This window comes from Lithobates pipiens, unplaced genomic scaffold (assembly GCF_037356315.1).
Source record: "Lithobates pipiens isolate NorthernLeopardFrog02 unplaced genomic scaffold, aLitPip1_a1.2 Scaffold_27, whole genome shotgun sequence".
Lineage (NCBI taxonomy): Eukaryota > Metazoa > Chordata > Amphibia > Anura > Ranidae > Lithobates > Lithobates pipiens.
The window spans coordinates 17,180,048-17,197,848 of record NW_027507788.1 but is presented as its reverse complement, the minus strand read 5'-3'; the positions used below and the strand labels follow the sequence as shown (position 1 = coordinate 17,197,848).

The window sequence follows — 17,801 nt, the reverse complement described above, 5'->3', positions numbered from 1 at the left end:
GAATACTTTAAAGGTGTTATAAAAAGTTTAGTGTGGTAAAATAGTTAAATAATACAATTTTATATACTGTAGATTCTTACATCAGGCAAAAAGGAGTGATAACTGCGGGGGAAAGAGGGACATAGGGATTTGGTTCCTAAATAGAGGCAGTCCCTCCATATGAGGGAGAATTGGAAGGTACAATATTATGCAAAAGTTTTAGGCATGTGTGAAGAAATGCTGTAAAGTAAGCAGGGGCAGACTGACAACTAATGGGGCCCCCGGGCAATAGGAGATTATGGGCCCCCCAGGCAATCAAAGATTATGGGGCCACACAGTATACAATCACACAGTATACACAAACATGTACACACAGTATACAATCACACAGTATACACATACATGTACACACAGTATACAATCACACAGTATACACATACATCTACACACAGTATACACAGACATGTTTCTATTGGCTGAGAAGGTACTGGAGAGGTGGGGCAGCTATAATCTCAGGATTTCTAGACCAAAAGGATGTCGGTAAGGGACACTTCAGAGACAGATGTAAAAAAAACACACATTTTTACATACTGTCCCTGGTTTTACTGAGGCTGGCAACCCTGATGGGACCCCCTAGTGGCATGGGGCCCTCGGGCAGTGCCCGAGTAGCCAAATAGTCAGTCTGCCCCTGAAAGTATAGAAAACACGATAAGGTCTGGTGTTACCGGGAACACACCTCCATCCCTATAATATGCAACAAAAAAGAGAAATTCGTCCTGGGACTTTAGATGAGGTGAGCACCACTAAGCCAATAAAAGTAACAAGAGTAAGTACAGTTTATGTTTTAATTCAGTAAAAATATCACAGGCATATTGTCATCAAAGAAAGCCACTTAGTACAAGGTACATAAAACTGGGTTGAATACAGTTGATAATAGTAGTAGTAGTAGTAGTAGTAGTAGCAGTACAATTGTATATGATCAGTCACATAGCAAACAAACATCAGGTGTACCCGACATGTTTTGCGAGTCCCAGCTTGCTCTTCAGGGGTAGATGTATGTGAATTGTACCTAAGGTGAAAGGATACAATTTGGTATATGGTAAATACTTGATATTTTAAAGGCAGAGGGTAAGAGGGGCCTAATAAGTGGAGGCCCCATACTCACCACTTCACATAGCCGACCCAACAAATGTGAAGCCTTCAGACAGTGGCAGCACATGTATCACCAGGGAGCTGAGGAGGCAGAGCCAGAGGAAACCCCACACAGGGCAGATTGGAGGGAAAGCATTGCATGGATGGGGACTGTGTATCCCTATTAGTCTCACTCTGTCCATGGTAAGTATTGACTGTAAACATAAAAGGGTATCCATGCCATTTATGGCTCTAGTCTTTATATATTATATATAGAATTGTCCATGTTATTACTCTTATACTTTACCTACTACTTCAGATTATCTGATATACCCTTTTATGTTTACAGTCAATACTTACCATGGACAGAGTGAGACTAATAGGGATACACAGTCCCCATCCATGCAATGCTTTCCCTCCAATCTGCCCTGTGTGGGGTTTCCTCTGGCTCTGCCTCCTCAGCTCCCTGGTGATACATGTGCTGCCACTGTCTGAAGGCTTCACGTTTGTTGGGTCGGCTATGTGAAGTGGTGAGTATGGGGCCTCCACTTATTAGGCCCCTCTTACCCTCTGCCTTTAAAATATCAAGTATTTACCATATACCAAATTGTATCCTTTCACCTTAGGTACAATTCACATACATCTACCCCTGAAGAGCGAGCTGGGACTCGCGAAACATGTCGGGTACACCTGATGTTTGTTTGCTATGTGACTGATCATATACAATTGTACTGCTACTACTACTACTACTACTACTACTACTATTATCAACTGTATTCAACCCAGTTTTATGTACCTTGTACTAAGTGGCTTTCTTTGATGACAATATGCCTGTAATATTTTTACTGAATTAAAACATAAACTGTACTTACTCTTGTTACTTTTATTGGCTTAGTGGTGCTCACCTCATCTAAAGTCCCAGGACGAATTTCTCTTTTTTGTTGCCCCTGAAAGTAAGAATTCTTTCAAAATATGTTTTTTGTATTGTTTATTTTTTATCAATTAACAAAATGCAAAGTTAGTTCACAGAACAAAAATCCAATCAATATTTGGTGTGACCACCCTCTCTCTGCCTTCAAACCAGGAAGGTAGGTGGATGTAGTCTGCCTCAAATACTTCTGTTTCTTCTGTTTCTATAGTTTTTATTAAAGTTTTATTAAAGTTTAGAAATATACTTGTACAGTAGAACCTTGGATTACAAGCATAATTCGTTCCGAAGCACTCGCATATCAAAGCGAGTTTTCCCATTGAAGTCAACGGAAACAAAAATAATTTGTTCCTCATTGACTTCAATGGGACGCAAGACCGCATGCGGCCAGAGGCTGGGGGCATTGGAGAGCCTCGGAAATGTCCAAAAAGGCCAAAGCACACTTCGGCTGACCTTGGCAAACCTTGGAAAGACTCCATTCAGGAGCCTTTCCGATGTTTGCCAAGGTCAGCCGAACTGTCCTCGGCCTTTCCGTGCATTTCCGAACTCCGACGATCAGCGCTGTTCGGCTCCGGCGCCCCCCACCTCAGGCCAAAAGCGGAACTGCACACCGCTTTTGACCTGAATCCTGCTCGTTTTTTTGGAGACAACACTCGCAAACCGAGTTAGGATTTTTAGAAACACACTGCTCATTTTGCAAAACGCTAGTTAACTGCGTTACTCGCAAACCGAGGTTCCACTGTACAATGAACCGAAGTAGAGCATTCCACAAAGGCTTGTACCAAAGTTACAATGCAGAGATTGTTCCCTTCTGTCACTTCATGTAATCCCAGACACACTCAGTGATGTTGAGATCATGTGAGGGCCAAACCATCACTTCCAGGACTTCTTTAGAAGATAGTTCTTAATGGCATTGGCTGTATTTTTGGGGGGGTTGTCCTGTTATACATAAGGTGGCAACTGTGTGAGTATGAGTTGATGGAGAAAGTAAAAGTTAATTTGTTAGGTGGGCGTGGTATAGGCTTCCATAAAGAGATGAGTTTTCAGGGATCACCCAAAGGCTGACAAAGTGATAGATAGCCGTACAGGTTGGGGTGGGGAGTTCCAGAGGAATGGAGAGGCTCTAAAGGAAGTCTTGGAGGTGAACATGGGAAAAGGTGGCGGAGGAACTAAAAAGCAGAAGGTCTTGGAATGAGCAAAGGCAACGGTTTGGGTAAAAAAAAAAAAATTGAATGAGGTTGCTGATATAGCTCAGGGGCAGAGTTGTGGGTGACTTTGTTATACATTTTTTTCTTTACATTTGCTGGGGGAGTAGAAGCCAATGGAGGGACTGGAAGATAGGAGAGCTAACAGAGATTCTGGTAATAAAAACAAGTTGACAAAGGTCAATGTGACAAATACTAAACAAATAAACTAAAGATATAAAATAATAAAGAAACTGGAACCCTATAGATACAGTAGAAGGATATTTGACAATGATTAAAAGGTAAGAGGAAAAGCACTATATTTTAATAAGCTATACTTTTATCCCAAAGCTCTGTTATTGGGTTGCAAAAGGACTATAAAAATCCAAGGAAAGACTGCAATGCTGATAGTTGTATAATGTTGGTACATTTGTTCTCTTTCAGGTCAATGTTTGAAGTGTGCTCGGTGCTTTTCATTTGACTCGGATTCCTGCACAGAACTTTTTAGTCAAGAATGCCCATCTGGCGAAGTGTGTGCATCTCAGTATACAGTCTCTTTATCAGGTACGCAGATGATTTCTGTTTTTAATATGAACACATTTAATGTGCAGCATTTTAGCACATTTCCTATTTCCAATTATTTTTATTAAAAAAATACATAACATTTTGTTTAAGCAAATAGGTGGTCAGCATAGGTGTGCACAGCCTCAAAAAAAATTGCTGTGTGCCGCTAAAGTGTTCTTGTTGGACTTGAAGAAAAGGTGGCAACCCTATTGGAGGCTCTGTCTAGTCTTTTATCTATACATGTGTGAGAACACAGTGCATTGATGGCTGCTATTTGGCAAAAGCATGCACCTGACCTGCATGCTTTGGCCAATCACAGCATGATGTATTGTCAAAACCATGATTGGCCAATTGTGGCTCAGGGGTAAAGTCCACAACCCACATTATATAAGGCTGCTTATACGGCGACCATATGTAGTGTGAAAATGTGGAGAACTTGAGATAGATTAGGCAGGTTAGTTAGTGGCGTGCAGGCTGTTTAGTGTATGTGTGTATATATGTATTTATATATATATTTAGTATATATATATATATATATATATATATATATATATATATATATATAGTGTAGTATGTGTGTATATATGTATTTATGTGTGTATGTGTATATCTATCTATCTATCTATCTATCTATATATATATATATATATATATATATATATATATATATATATATATATATATATATATATATATATATGCAGGCAGGCAGGGTACACAGTATATAATACAGTGTGTACAGTATATAATTGAAGTCAGTGTACAGTATATAATACAGTGCAGTTGGTGTATAGTATATAAGTGCAGGCAGTGTACAGTATATAATACAGTGCAGTCGGTGTTATACAGTATATAATACAGTGCAGTAGGTGTACAGTATATAAGTGCAGACAGTGTACCATATATAATGCGATGAAGACAGTGTACAGTATATAATACAGTGCAGTTGTTGTACAGTATACAATACAGTACAGGCGGTGTACAGCATATAATACACTTCAGACAGTGTACAGTATATTATGCAGTGCAGGCGGTCTACACGGTATCTAATACAGTGTGTATAATATATAATACATTGCAGTGCAGTGTGGCAGTGCAATCCGTGTACAGTATATAATAGTGTAGTCGGTGTACAGTATATAATACAGTCCAGGGGGTTACACAGTATATAATACATTGAAGTCGGTATACAGTATATAATACAGTGTAGTGCGGTGTGAAAAAAATTCCCATCATGTCCGCAAGGCCACCAAGGAGAGGCAGGCGCTCACAGGCCACTAAAAGAGGGCAAGCAGCCTCTGTGTCTACAGTAAAAGGTGGTGGTCGCGGACACGGTGCATCCTCTGCAGGCGGGGCACGCTTGTCCTCTTTTTCTGCCGCTGGCTGTGTTATTGAGCCACAACATGCAGAAGAGTTGGTGGAGGGGATAACTAAGCTGTCTTCATCCTTCTCATCTTCTGTCACCCAGGCTCATACTAGTTTGCCTTCCAACGCAGGTGCCAAATATACCATGCAGTGCTTCAGTTGGTCTAGGGGACAGGAACCACACTGGGGCAGAGATTCTGTCAGCTCTGCAGGGGCAGGCTCAGAGGTGGTTGACGCCACAGTAGCTTGAGCCAGGAATAGTTGTATGCGACAATGGCACCAATCTTCACTCAGCCCTAAGACAGGGACAATTGACACATGTTCCATGCTTGGCACATGTCCTGAATTTAGTGGTGCAACATTTTTTGACCAGGTACCCGGACTTACAATATCTTCTGAGGCAGGCCAGAAAAGTTTGTGGGCATTTCCGACGGTTATACAATACCAGTACTCATCTGGCTGACATTTTTTTTTTGCCAACTCAGTAAAACCAATGATCTCTGAGGAAAACCCAGTCCTCACGTCCACCGCTTGCTCAGGTTACCTCTCATCTCTTTACATCATGGTGGCAGTTTTTTTTTTTTTTTTCCCTTTATAATATACAAAATCCAAACCAATTTTCATGGCTCAAAACCTTCCCACGTGTGCTCAACCATATCTCACGCGCTAAATATGCTTCCCCACCCTCCCCTAATTGTTCACCCCCCACCTCCCCTACCCCCCCTAGTAGATCAAAATATGACTAAATACCTTATACATAACAATACCCACTTAAATCAGTGCTCTTAATCCTTCTGAGGTGCTCCATCTCCCTTTGAATTCCTGCCAACTTTTCCATTTATCCAGCGTAAACTTATTACTTCTACCCCCCGAGCTGTCCTCCAGACATTCCATCTTATAAATCCCTTCTACGGCATCCACCCACTCCCACATCGTAGGCGCTTCCGGCTCTTGCCATTTTTTTGGGATTAGTTTTTTCCCCGCATTTAATAAATGTGGGATCAGGGACATCTTGTACTGCTTTACACTACCCTCTGTGGCATGAAACAGGACTACCCATGGATCTGCATTTACTACCGAACTAGTTATAGTTTTAATGTACGATAGAATCTGGTTCCAATAGATCTTGATCTTTGGACACCCCCACCAGATGTGAGCCATGGTGCCTATTTCCCCACATCCCCGCCAACATTCTCCTGACGAATCTGTTTGGAATTTGCTTTTTCTATCTGGGGTATAGTACCACCTCGACAAACATTTATAGTTCATCTCTGCGGTTTTCGCATCAATGGCTGAGCTATGGGCCAATTTAAAAATTTTACCTAGCATTGCCTTATCCTTTTGTGAACCTAATTCCCTTTCCCATTTTTTGACGAATGGAGGTATTTCCAGCTCCCCCGTCGACAACAGCAGCATGTACCACCTGGAAACTGTCCCCTTGGGGTTCTTTGATATAGACATTTGTTCCAGAGTAGTCATTTCATCGGCCGCCCTGATTGGTTGCGGTAATGTCTTTATAAAACGGGAGAGCTGGCAATACCTCCACTCATCAATCACCATTATATCTGTTTTTTGTTTTAGTTCGTGGAAAGGTATAATATTACCTTCCTTCATTACGTCTTTGAGCTGTGCTTCCTCCTTTACCCAGTTACCTCCTATCTCCGTGCAACCTGGTAAAAAATATTTATTATCTTTTAGTGCCATAAGGGGTGAGTTATATTTTCCATTGACGTGTTTATATACCATATCCCATATTCGGAAAGTGTTACGTGTTAAATTATTTCCTAATCCTAATTTCTGCCTCTTATGTGGGGGGTTCCATATTTGTTTGCCTAATTGTGCTCCACAACTCTCGTGTTCAAGTTTTACCCATTTTTTTTCCGTATTCTCTCTTTTGGTCCATTCGCTCACCCTAGACAGGGCCACCGCTTTATAGTACAACTGAATGTCTGGGATTGCCAGCCCCCCTTTATCTTTTGTTTGTCTCAGGCTAGCAAATGCTATTCGGGGTTTTTTGTGCTTCCATATAAATTTATATAGAACTGATTTCAATTTAACCAGATATGTATTAGATAGCGCTATCGGTAACATCTGCATGCAATACAAGATTTTTGGAAATATTATCATCTTCACGATGTTTATTCGCCCCAGCCAAGATATCGAGCTTTTACTGCACCTCTTACACTCCGCCTTAATTTCATTTAGTAATGGTATGTAGTTGATGCGGTAAAGTCTCTTCTCAGAGTTGGCCAATTTAATACCCAGGTATTTAAGTTCCTTTCTCCACGGGAAGCACCAATTTTGTTGAAGTGCTTGCGCCTCTATCTTGTTAATATTTATGTTTAGTATTTCTGATTTTGATCTATTTATTTTAAAGTTGGACAGCTCTCCGTATTTTTCTAATAACCTTAATAAATTAGGGACAGACCGTATGGGATTACATATATAAAATAATATATCATCTGAAAAGGCTGATAATTTGTGTTCTTCCTTCTCCATTTTTACCCCCGTTATATCAGGACTATCTCGAATTGATGCGAGGAGGGGTTCCAAAGACAACACAAACAGGAGGGGTGACAGGGGGCATCCCTGTCTTGTCCCTCGTTTCAGTTCAAATTTAGCAGACTCCTGTCCATTGACTTTTACTCGCGCAGTGGGTTGATTATATAGAACTCTCACCCTCTGAATTGTTGTCGGACCAAATCCCATCTTCGCCATAGTTTGGAACATAAACCCCCAGTCCACTCTGTCGAATGCTTTTTGTGCATCCGTGGACAGAAGTAGACTGGGGGTCTCCCTCCGTTGCATCTGTTGAATCAACAACAGAGTTCTCAGACCATTGTCTCTCCCTTCCCTTCCTGGTACAAACCCAACCTGGTCTGGATGGACCAGGCTCTTCATCAAGACCCTCAATCGCTCGGCTATGATCTTTGCGTATAGTTTTGTGTCTGTGTTGAGTAGTGAAATTGGCCTGTAGCTGGTGCATTGGGCTGGGTCTTTCCCGTCCTTGTGAATCAGTGTAATTGTGGCCGCTATGCCCTCACTAGTCATATTGAATTGCTCTCCCAGCCCGTTGAAATAGTGACATATTTTTGGTATTAAAATTTCTCTGTAGATTTTGTAATAGAGTATTGTGAACCCGTCTGGTCCTGGAGATTTTCCCGGAGATGATTTTGTCAAAACCTTGTTTATTTCTTCGACCGAGATTGGTCGATCAAGGGTCTCCCTTTCTGCCGAACTAATTTTGGGTAGTCTAATTTTTTTTAGGAAGGCAGCAATGTTCTTCTCACGGATCTCACCCTGTACCTTTTGCTCACTGACTGAGTAAGTCTCTTCATAGTATTTCCTAAAGGTTTCCGCTATTTCTTTCGTTGAGAATACCATATTTCCGTTTTTATTCATTATTTTACCAATAAAATTTTTTGTTTTTTCTTTTTGCACTCTCTTAGCTAGATATTTACCCGTTTTGTCTCCCCAGAGGTAGCGTTCGCGGGCTCTACTATTTAATACCCTCCTGGTTTCTTGTTCTAGGAGGTCCTTTAATTCCTCGCGGGTCTTTACTAATTTTTTGTGTATAATATCCCTTTGGGGCTGACTTTTTTTATGCTCTTGTTCTAAATTATAAATCTCCTCCGTTAACCTTTTCGTTTTCATGGCCCTCATTTTTTTCTTTTTTGACCCTACTGCGATCAGTATCCCTCTTATATAAGCTTTATGTGCTTCCCATACTATTGGGCCTGCAATTTCCGGGGTATCATTCAGAGCAAAATAATGTTCAATTTCTTTGCCAATCCTGACTCTATCTTCTTCGTTATAAAGCAGATCTTCATTGATCCGCCATGTCGAGGATCTTATCCTATTACTAAGATTCTTAATTTTAATCTTAACAGGAGCGTGGTCTGAGAGGGTAGTTACTTCTATTCTTGCATCAACCATCTGATCTAATAACCCGTGATCGATAAAAATATAGTCAATACGGGAGTATGTCGCATGTACCGGGGAGTAAAACGAATAATCTCTACTTTTTGGATTCTTAACTCGCCACGCATCTACTAGCTGGCCAGTAAATAATTTTTGCTGAATATTTCTTAACTGATCGTTCCTCATCCTCTGTAACCCGGACGAGCTATCTTCTCCCGGATTGAGACAAAAATTAATATCCCCTAACAATATCACATATCCCGTCTTAAACTTGGTTAACTTACTTAATATCGACTGTAGGAACCCGATAGGGTTAGTATTCGGGGCATAGATGTTCACTATTGTACATTCCATCTCGGCTAGTGTACCCTTCAGGAACAGATATCTCCCTTCCACGTCGCTCATCCTATCTACCAATCGAAAATTCATTTTTTTGGAAAAGCCTATCGCAACCCCTCTACTTCTAGTAGAAATTGTATCGCTATAATACCAATTGGGGAAGTGCTTCGAATATAGTCTAATATTTGATGTCAGGGAGATATGTGTCTCCTGAAGAGCCACCACATCAGCCTCATATCTCTTTAACTCTGCCAAAATCTTATGCCTCTTGGTTGGGGTGTTCAATCCCTTTACATTGTATGTCAAAAAATGTATATCGTTCATATGTCCCTTGGCCTCCTAATTCCCTGACACCTCTCGTCTCTTATTTGGGTACTAATATTGAATTTTTCAACTGATCTACCATTCCTCCCTATCCCTCGACCCCCCTCCCACGATGCCCTCCCCTTCACCCTTATACCCAATCTGTACCCTCCCTCCCTCCCCTCTACCCCTGCCCCCCTCCCCCATCCCCCCCCTTCCTGTGGCCTAAACTCGACCCTTGTCTGGTAGATGGTCGTGTAAACTCTTACCATCTATCCGACAACTTGTTCTGAGGGTCTGGGGCTCCTTAACCTATGCCTCCTCTCTCCTCTCCTATTTGGGCAGGAGAGAGGGTGCCTCCCCCACGTCTCCCACCTCCTTCCAACATCTTCGCAGACCGCCTTTTTTTCCCCTCTTCCCCCCTGTTCCCGCCCTGCCAGCTTCTATATCACATTTCCACCCGACCATGATAAACCCGTCCTTCTCATATCCAGCCTGGGAGTTCCGGAATACTTAGATCCAATCTCATACAAAAATCTGCTAGGTGATCCGGGTAAATCAGCTTCGCTGATTGACCATTTTTGAACCCCATCAGACATGCTGGAAAACCCCAACTATATTTCACGTTTTGTGCAGTCATCTCTACTAGTAGCGGCTTCAAAAGCCGTCTCCTCGCTAGAGTTGCATAGGATAGATCAGAAAAAAATTGTATCTCGCGACCTTTATACTGTCGTATGGTTTTTCCTCTGAGCTTTCTCCAGAGTATTGCCTTGTCCTCAAAATAGGTGAATCTTACAATGATATCTCTGGGTCTTTCTGTGTCAAGGTGGCGTATTTTGCCTATTCTGTGAATCCTATCAATTTTTGGGGGGTTTTCTCTTTCATCTCTCCAGTATTCATCGAATATACTTTCAAGTATTTTTTTCAGGTCTTCTCCCTTTTCCTCCGGGACGGATCGGATCCGAAGATTTTTTCTTCTACTTTGGTTCTCCTGGTCTTCCAATTTGTACCATATCTCCCTCTGCTCTCGTCTCATTGTTTCTACCAATTCCTTCATTTTGTTTAGCTCCTGGGTCTGTTGTTCAATGCGATTCTCCGTTGTCTCTACCCTCTCTAACAGGCTTCCTAAATCCTCTCGGAGCCCACGAATGTCCCCCTTAATAGCATTTTCAAGACACAGGAGCATCTCCCGCATTTCTCCTTTTGTAGGGGGTAGATCTATTATCCTTGACTCGTCTACTTTGCTATTGTCGATGTCGCTATCAATCCCGATCTCCGCTCCTACATGTGCGGTAATTTCCTCCTGATATTTACCTGAGCCTTTTCTCTGCTCTTGCTCAGAGTGTTGTTTCTTGCCTGTACCTGTATACTTGGGGCTTCCTCCTTGCGTTAAATATTGTTGTATGGTGGTGTCTAGACCTTTCTCTTTAGAAGACCGCGAAGTTCCGCTTTTAGCGGCTTTATTGGCAGATTTGCTCATAGTGATTTGTGGGGTCTTTGATTCTTTCTTATTGACCACTTCTTATTCCTCCTGGCCCTCTCTCTCCTCCCCTCCTTTCCTCAGGCTTGGTATGGCCGTTTAAGAAATCAGTTCACAATTTTAGGGCTATAGTACTCCCTTTGTACTTCCCTATGCTTCACTGTGGGTGTTTATGCATAATAAATTGAGGCTATAGTTTCTAGAGGTGTTTTTTTTACCCCATTTACTTTATCCTTAGTTGGAATCTGGTTTTTCCACTAAGCTGGGTACCTATATGCTAAAACACCCTTTTAAGACCCGCCAGCAATGTTGAAAAAAAACAAAATCCACTTGGCTGGCCATGCATTTATTTCAGCCGTTATTAATCTTGTCGTATTTGCAAGCTGTTTAAGGACATTCCATTCAAGGCCTATAAGTGTGCACACCACCTTAGGCATGCACACATATCCGAGAAGAAAAAAGAAAAAGAAAGCCACCTAAAAAGGAGTATCCTTCCTTTGCACCTCAGTCAGGGTTTACACGACACTGTTGCCAGTTCATACACATTTATATTCACCATGAGTAGAGAGCAAATCTGTGAAAGAGGGTTGTTGATACCAGGGGGAATTCGCCGACATATACCTCTGGAGCTGTGTCCAATTTGTTTATATTTCACCTCGGCGATGTGGAGCCCTTTATATTACACACCTTCCCACCCAGTCAGATTATTCTCCCGTTCACTGTAGGACACTTATACTCACTATAAAGCATTGGTATTCACACCTAGGTTATTAGGAACTAACCACAGATGGCTCATGCTTACACAGAATCAATACAAGACAAATTTGAAGTATATCATGTGTCCTGGTGTCTTACGTTATGCATACGGGATTTGTGGATAATAATCCTTAAAAGGAAAAGGAGCAGAAAGGAGCAAAAGAGAACAAAGGGAATGCAAGGGGAGTTTATCCCTCTCCCCCCTCTGAGGCGCAACTCTTTGTCTGAGTAGGGAAGTTATAATATCTTGCTTAAGGATAGCCCTGTTTGCCTCCCACTACACTGACAAGGGGCATCCCATCCCCACGCTCAGCTGTGCAGTTCCCAGACAGTAAGATTCTATCAATTAGCTGTTACGATACCGTCCTCAGTTTGTCACAGGCAGTTGTCCTTTTCGTGCTCCCCGATGTCTAAATGTTCTCCAGCGTTTGATCCCGGTGTCCTGCTAGTGCAGAGGGGAGGTGAGGGGGGATAGAATCACCGCTCGCCGGCGGTCTTTCGTTCAACGGTCCGTTTCCAATGATGGCCGAGGGGGATGCGGCTTAGGTGGCGTGTTGCAGCGGGGGAGATTGTAATCGCTCCGGTCGGAGCTCCACGCTTCCTCTGAGCCCGGACGCGGCTTCCATCTTCAACTCCCCGTGCTCACGCCCCTTGACAGCACAGGTCAGCCCCTCCCCTCAGGCGCGCACAGCGACCTCACGTCCTGTGCCCGCCCCCCATGCCCGTCGTAATAGGGATCATCTTGATCTGGTGAGTATTGCTTGGATCTGGCTGACATTTAATGGGAAGTCAATCTGCCCATCAATCGCCTCATTTGTGACATGCCCACCAGGTGGAACTCAACATTGGCAATGCTGCAGTGGCTGCACACACAGCGGAGGGCCATCAATGTGAGTGTATGGCACCAGGACAGGCTCAGGGGAGCTTGGCTTCTTTTTGCCATGGCAGTTGCTACTGATAAAGGATGCATGCACTGCCCTGTCACCATTTGAGGAGGCCACAAGGATGGTGAGCAGAGACACTGCATGCATCAATAACCCTGTTCCTCTAGTCTTCCTGCTGGAGCAAACACTTTGTGGAATCACGGACAGGGCACTTGAGGCAGAACAGTGGGAGGAAGACAAGGACTTCCTATCCTCTCAAGGCCCCATTTATGCAGATTCCATTCCTGTGGGGCCGCAAAACACACAGGAGGAAGAGGAGGAGGATTGTGTCAGCATAGTAGTAAAGGATAACATGCAGCAGTTTTCAAGGGATGGTTTTCAGTCACCCAAGGAGATGTACGTGGCTGGGAGGAGGTAGTTCCTGACAATGTCATCCTTAGTGGTCCAGAGGACTCAATTTCATGCCTCTTCAAACTTATGCTGCATGGGCTCTCTGATTTTGCAAAACCTGAGAAAGGACCCAAGGATTTGTGGTATCAAGGAGAGGGATCATTACTGGCTGGCAACGATTCTTGAGCCACGTTACAAGGGTAAAGTTGCAGAGATCATCCTGCCTTCACAGTGGGAAAAAAGGATGAAACATCTTCAGGACGCCTTGAAGAAAACTTTGTGTAACGCCTTTCCAGACCCTGGGAGGTTACCATTTCCTGGAGCTAGACAACGTGTTTCTAAGGCTTTGTTCAGTGAAAGGAAGAGCAGTGAAGAAGGTAGCCGGCTGACTAATGCCTCCCAGGGCTGATAGGTTCAAGTGACCATCAGCAGCTTCTGCATTATATGGTGTAGGAATATTAGGAATATCTAGGGGAAAGACCTTTCCAACTGAGCATCCACTGGATTACTGGGTCTTGAGGATGGACCACTGGCCAGAACTTGTTCAATATGCAACTGAGCTACTGGACTGTCCTGCATCCAGCGTGCTTTCTGAATGGAAATTTAGTGCTGCTGGAGGGTTTGTAGTAGATCAAAGAGTGTGCCTGTCCACCGGGGATGAGCCAAACACCCGCTGGTTTGGTTTGCACCAGAACATGCAAACAGGCAAAAAATTTGTACGAACACATGAGCTCCATTAAAGTCTATGGGACACAAACATGAAAAATCAAATGTGCTCATTTTAAAGGCTTATATGCAAGTTATTTCCATAAAAAATGTATGGGGACCTGGGTCCTGCCCCAGGGGACATGTATTAATGCAAAAAAAGTTTTAAAAACGTCAGTGATTTTAATAAATCCCCCACAACCACCGGGCACGGGTTGTGGGAATGAGGCCCTTGTCCCCATCAATGGGGACAAGGTGTTTTGGGGGGACCCCAAAGCATCCTCCCCATGTTGAGAGCATGTGGCCTTGTACGGTTCAGAAGGGGGGAAGGGCGCTCTCTCGTCCCCCCCCCATTTTCCTGCGGCCTTCTAGGTTGCATGCTCGGATAAGGGTTTGGTATGGATTTTGAGGGGGAACCCAACGCCATTTTTTTTTTTTTTGCTCAGGGTTCCACTTAAAATCCATACCAGACCTGAAGGGCCTGGTATGGATTTTGGGGGGACCCCGATGACATTTATAAAAAAAATTGGCCCAGGGTTCCCCTTAGTATCCACACCAGACCTGAAGGGCCTGGAAATGGACTGGGGGAGGGAGGACCCATGGCGTTTTTTTCAATGATTTTTGTCTGTATTGCCAGGATCCGACAAGACATTACATCCGGGAGCAATTATAAATTAGATTTTGTCCTTTAGAAATTTCATTTTGCTGTGGTAGTGTTCTAAACACAGGAAAGATGTGCTACTTTACAGGCATACTAAGGACACCGCCCAGGCGCGATATTTAAAGGAATATTACATTTTTATTGTTTTGCTTTAAGCATTATTAAAATCACTGCTCCTGAACAAACGGCTGTTTTTAAAACTTTTTTGCATTGATACATGTCCCCTGGGGCAGGACCCGGGTCCCCAAACACTTTTTATGACAATAACTTGCATATAAGCCTTTTAAAATGTTTTTGTGTAAGGCCGCGTACACACGGGGGGACTGTTCGCTCAACCTTGTCCGCTGAACAGTGTTTCAGCGGACAGTCCGCTCGTGTGTGGGGCTTCAGCGGACAGTTTCAGCGGACAGTCTCCTGAACGAGGTTTTTCGGAAATTCCGAAAAACTGTCCGCTGAAACTTTGTTTGAGCGAACAGTTCCCGCGTGTGTGGGCTTGTTCGCTCAACTTTTGAAATGAGCACTTTTCCCGCACGGAGAAAAGTCCGCCCATTTCGAGCGCGTGTACAGGTAGGCGGGGCCCGCGAAGGAGACATCGCGGGCACCGCCGCCTGGAATGAACTTAAAGGGACACCCAACGCCGAAAAAAATCGACGTGGGGGTTCCCCCAAAGTCCACAACAGACCCTTGTCCGAGCACGCTACCCGGCCGGCCAGGAAAGGGGGGGCGAGCGAGCGCGCCCCCCCACCCTGAGCCGTACCATGCCGGGCCACCGCGCCTTCTTATAGCTCTTTTAGAGGCGGTGGCCCGGTCTTCTGTCGCCGCTGTCGCCGCCGCCTTCCGTTCTTCTTCTTCTTCTTCTTCTTCTTCTCCAGGAGATGTTGACACGACGCTCTCTCCGGCCGAAATGCCAGAGCCGCCCTGCGCTGCCACTTATATAGTGCCAATGGGGCGGTGTCACATGGTATATGTCACATGGGTTGGTCACATGGGTTGATGTCACATGGGGACTATGACATTGTAAGGGGGCGGGGTCACCATGTGACATCAACCCATGTGACCAACCCATGTGACATATACCATGTGACACCGCCCCATTGGCACTATATAAGTGGCAGCGCAGGGTGGCTCTGGCATTCCGGCCGGAGAGAGCGTCGTGTCAACATCTCCTGGAGAAGAAGAAGAAGAACGGAAGGCGGCGGCGTCAGCGGCGACAGAAGACCGGGCCACCGCCTCTAAAAGAGCTATAAGAAGGCGCGGTGGCCCGGCAGAAGAACCGAAGAGGGGGACAAGACCCCCGAAGTCGGAAGAAGAGGCCGGCGGCGGGGAGGAAGAAAGCCGGACTCCTCCGCTACCAAAAGAGCTACAAGAAGATAGCGGAGGAGTCCGGAGAAGACCCCCGAAGACGGAAGACCCCCGGAGCTGTGCAATAAAATATTTTAACCCTGTGTTGTGTTTTTTTTTGTACTTTTTTTCACAGGTGAATGGGTAGGGGTACATTGTACCCCATACTCATTCACATAGGGTGGGGGGGCCGGTATCCGGGGGCCCCCTTCTTAAAGGGGGCTCCCGGATTCCGATAAGCCCCCCGCCCGCAGACCCCGACAACCAACGGCCAGGGTTGTCGGGAAGAGGCCCTTGTCCTCATCAACATGGGGACAAGGTGCTTTGGGGTGGGGGTGCCGCGCGGCCCCCCCTTCCCCAAGGCACCCCCCATGTTGAGGGCACGCGGCCTGGTACGGCTCAGGGGGGGGGCGCGCTCGCTCGCCCCCCCTTTCCTGGCCGGCCGGGTAGCGTGCTCGAACAAGGGTCTGTTGTGGACTTTGGGGGAACCCCCACGCCGATTTTTTTCGGCGTTGGGTGTCCCTTTAAGTTCATTCCAGGCAGCGGGTCCAGCGACGTCTCCGTCGCCGGCCCCGCCTACCTGTACACGCGCTCGAAATGGGCGGACTTGCCTCCGCCTTATGTGGGCGAGTCCGTTCATTTCAAAAGTTGAGCGAACTGTTTGGCAAACAGTTCGCTGAAACAGTCCGCTCAAAAAGTGCCGTGTGTGGGCAAGTCCGCTCATGCAAATTTTGAGCGGACTGTTGCGGCAACTGTTTGACGAACAAAGTTTCAGCGAACAGTCCCCGCGTGTGTACGCGGCCTTAGTGTCCCATAGACCTTAACAGTGTTCCGCGGCTTTCAAATTTGTCACGAACACTGCATAATGTTCGCTGTTCGGCGAATAGGCGAACACCCGATGCTGTAGATCAAATTACCCCCTGAGGATGATACGAATTAACCCCTTGTATCGACACGCGTAGGGAAAGAGGACAGGATGGAACGCTAGTTAGTGCGTCCACTACGGCCGATCAGCATACCACCCTGATATCAGCCGCTACAGCTTGCTTTTATGCGATTTTAGAGTGGCGCCCTGACGCGCCATGCAAATGTGAGTACCCTGCAAGGGATTTTTTACTGTGTTGATAATAAAAGCTTTAACATACTACACTATAAAGTCCTCCTTTTTCTATTGGTATTACTGAGGCACAAAATGGACTCCATTGCCATATTGAAGCACAGAGTGAGGCCACCACAGGAATCCGGATTTACCACTGAGCCATTTACAGGTTCCAATGCGTGTACTGACCAAGTCTAATCAGCAAGGTCACACACTCTAAGATGAGCAGCCATTACCTGGGGGGAACACCTGAGTGCAAACGTAGCACCTTAATATTGGACTGATATCACAGCAACCACTGAATCGCATGGATTACATTGGAGCACTTTTGAACTTTTTTCCCTATATATATATATATATATATATATATATAGTATATATATATCCGGATCTACATGAGAATCTACCAGTATCACTATCTTATGTTTTTATATTTTCTGAATATTGTTGGAATTATTTATGTATGTATAGATGTAATTTTTGAATAAACTATATATATATTTTTCACCATTATACATTGTTGCCCTTAAAGTCCCATCCCCTCTGGGGTTTTTATTTTTTTATTTTTTATTGCATTCTGGGATGTAGGCAACCTTTGGCCTATTTGGATGGATATTTTCTTTATGTCTATGGATAATCTCCAGTTTCCAGGCAGAAAGAACAGTATTTATAATATAAAACTGCATGCAGGACCCTGGACAAACCACTACGGACAAAAGGGATGTGAAATGATTTCATACAGTAATATAATCTGTAAGATTACACTGTACT

General features: G+C 44.4%; 1 protein-coding gene across 2 annotated transcripts in view; it reads left to right on the top strand.

Moving 5' to 3' along the window:
• LOC143933595 (uncharacterized) overlaps nt 1-17,801 on the top strand; it is a 52,805-nt gene that overhangs the window by 466 nt on the left and 34,538 nt on the right. For both annotated transcript variants that reach the window (XR_013263127.1, XM_077456542.1), the window contains exon 2: nt 3,667-3,786. Coding sequence is in view for 1 of the 2 variants with exons in the window: in XM_077456542.1 (XP_077312668.1) it covers nt 3,667-3,786 (120 nt within the window). In the remaining variant the exon portion in view is untranslated. The remainder of the gene's footprint in view (nt 1-3,666; nt 3,787-17,801) is intronic.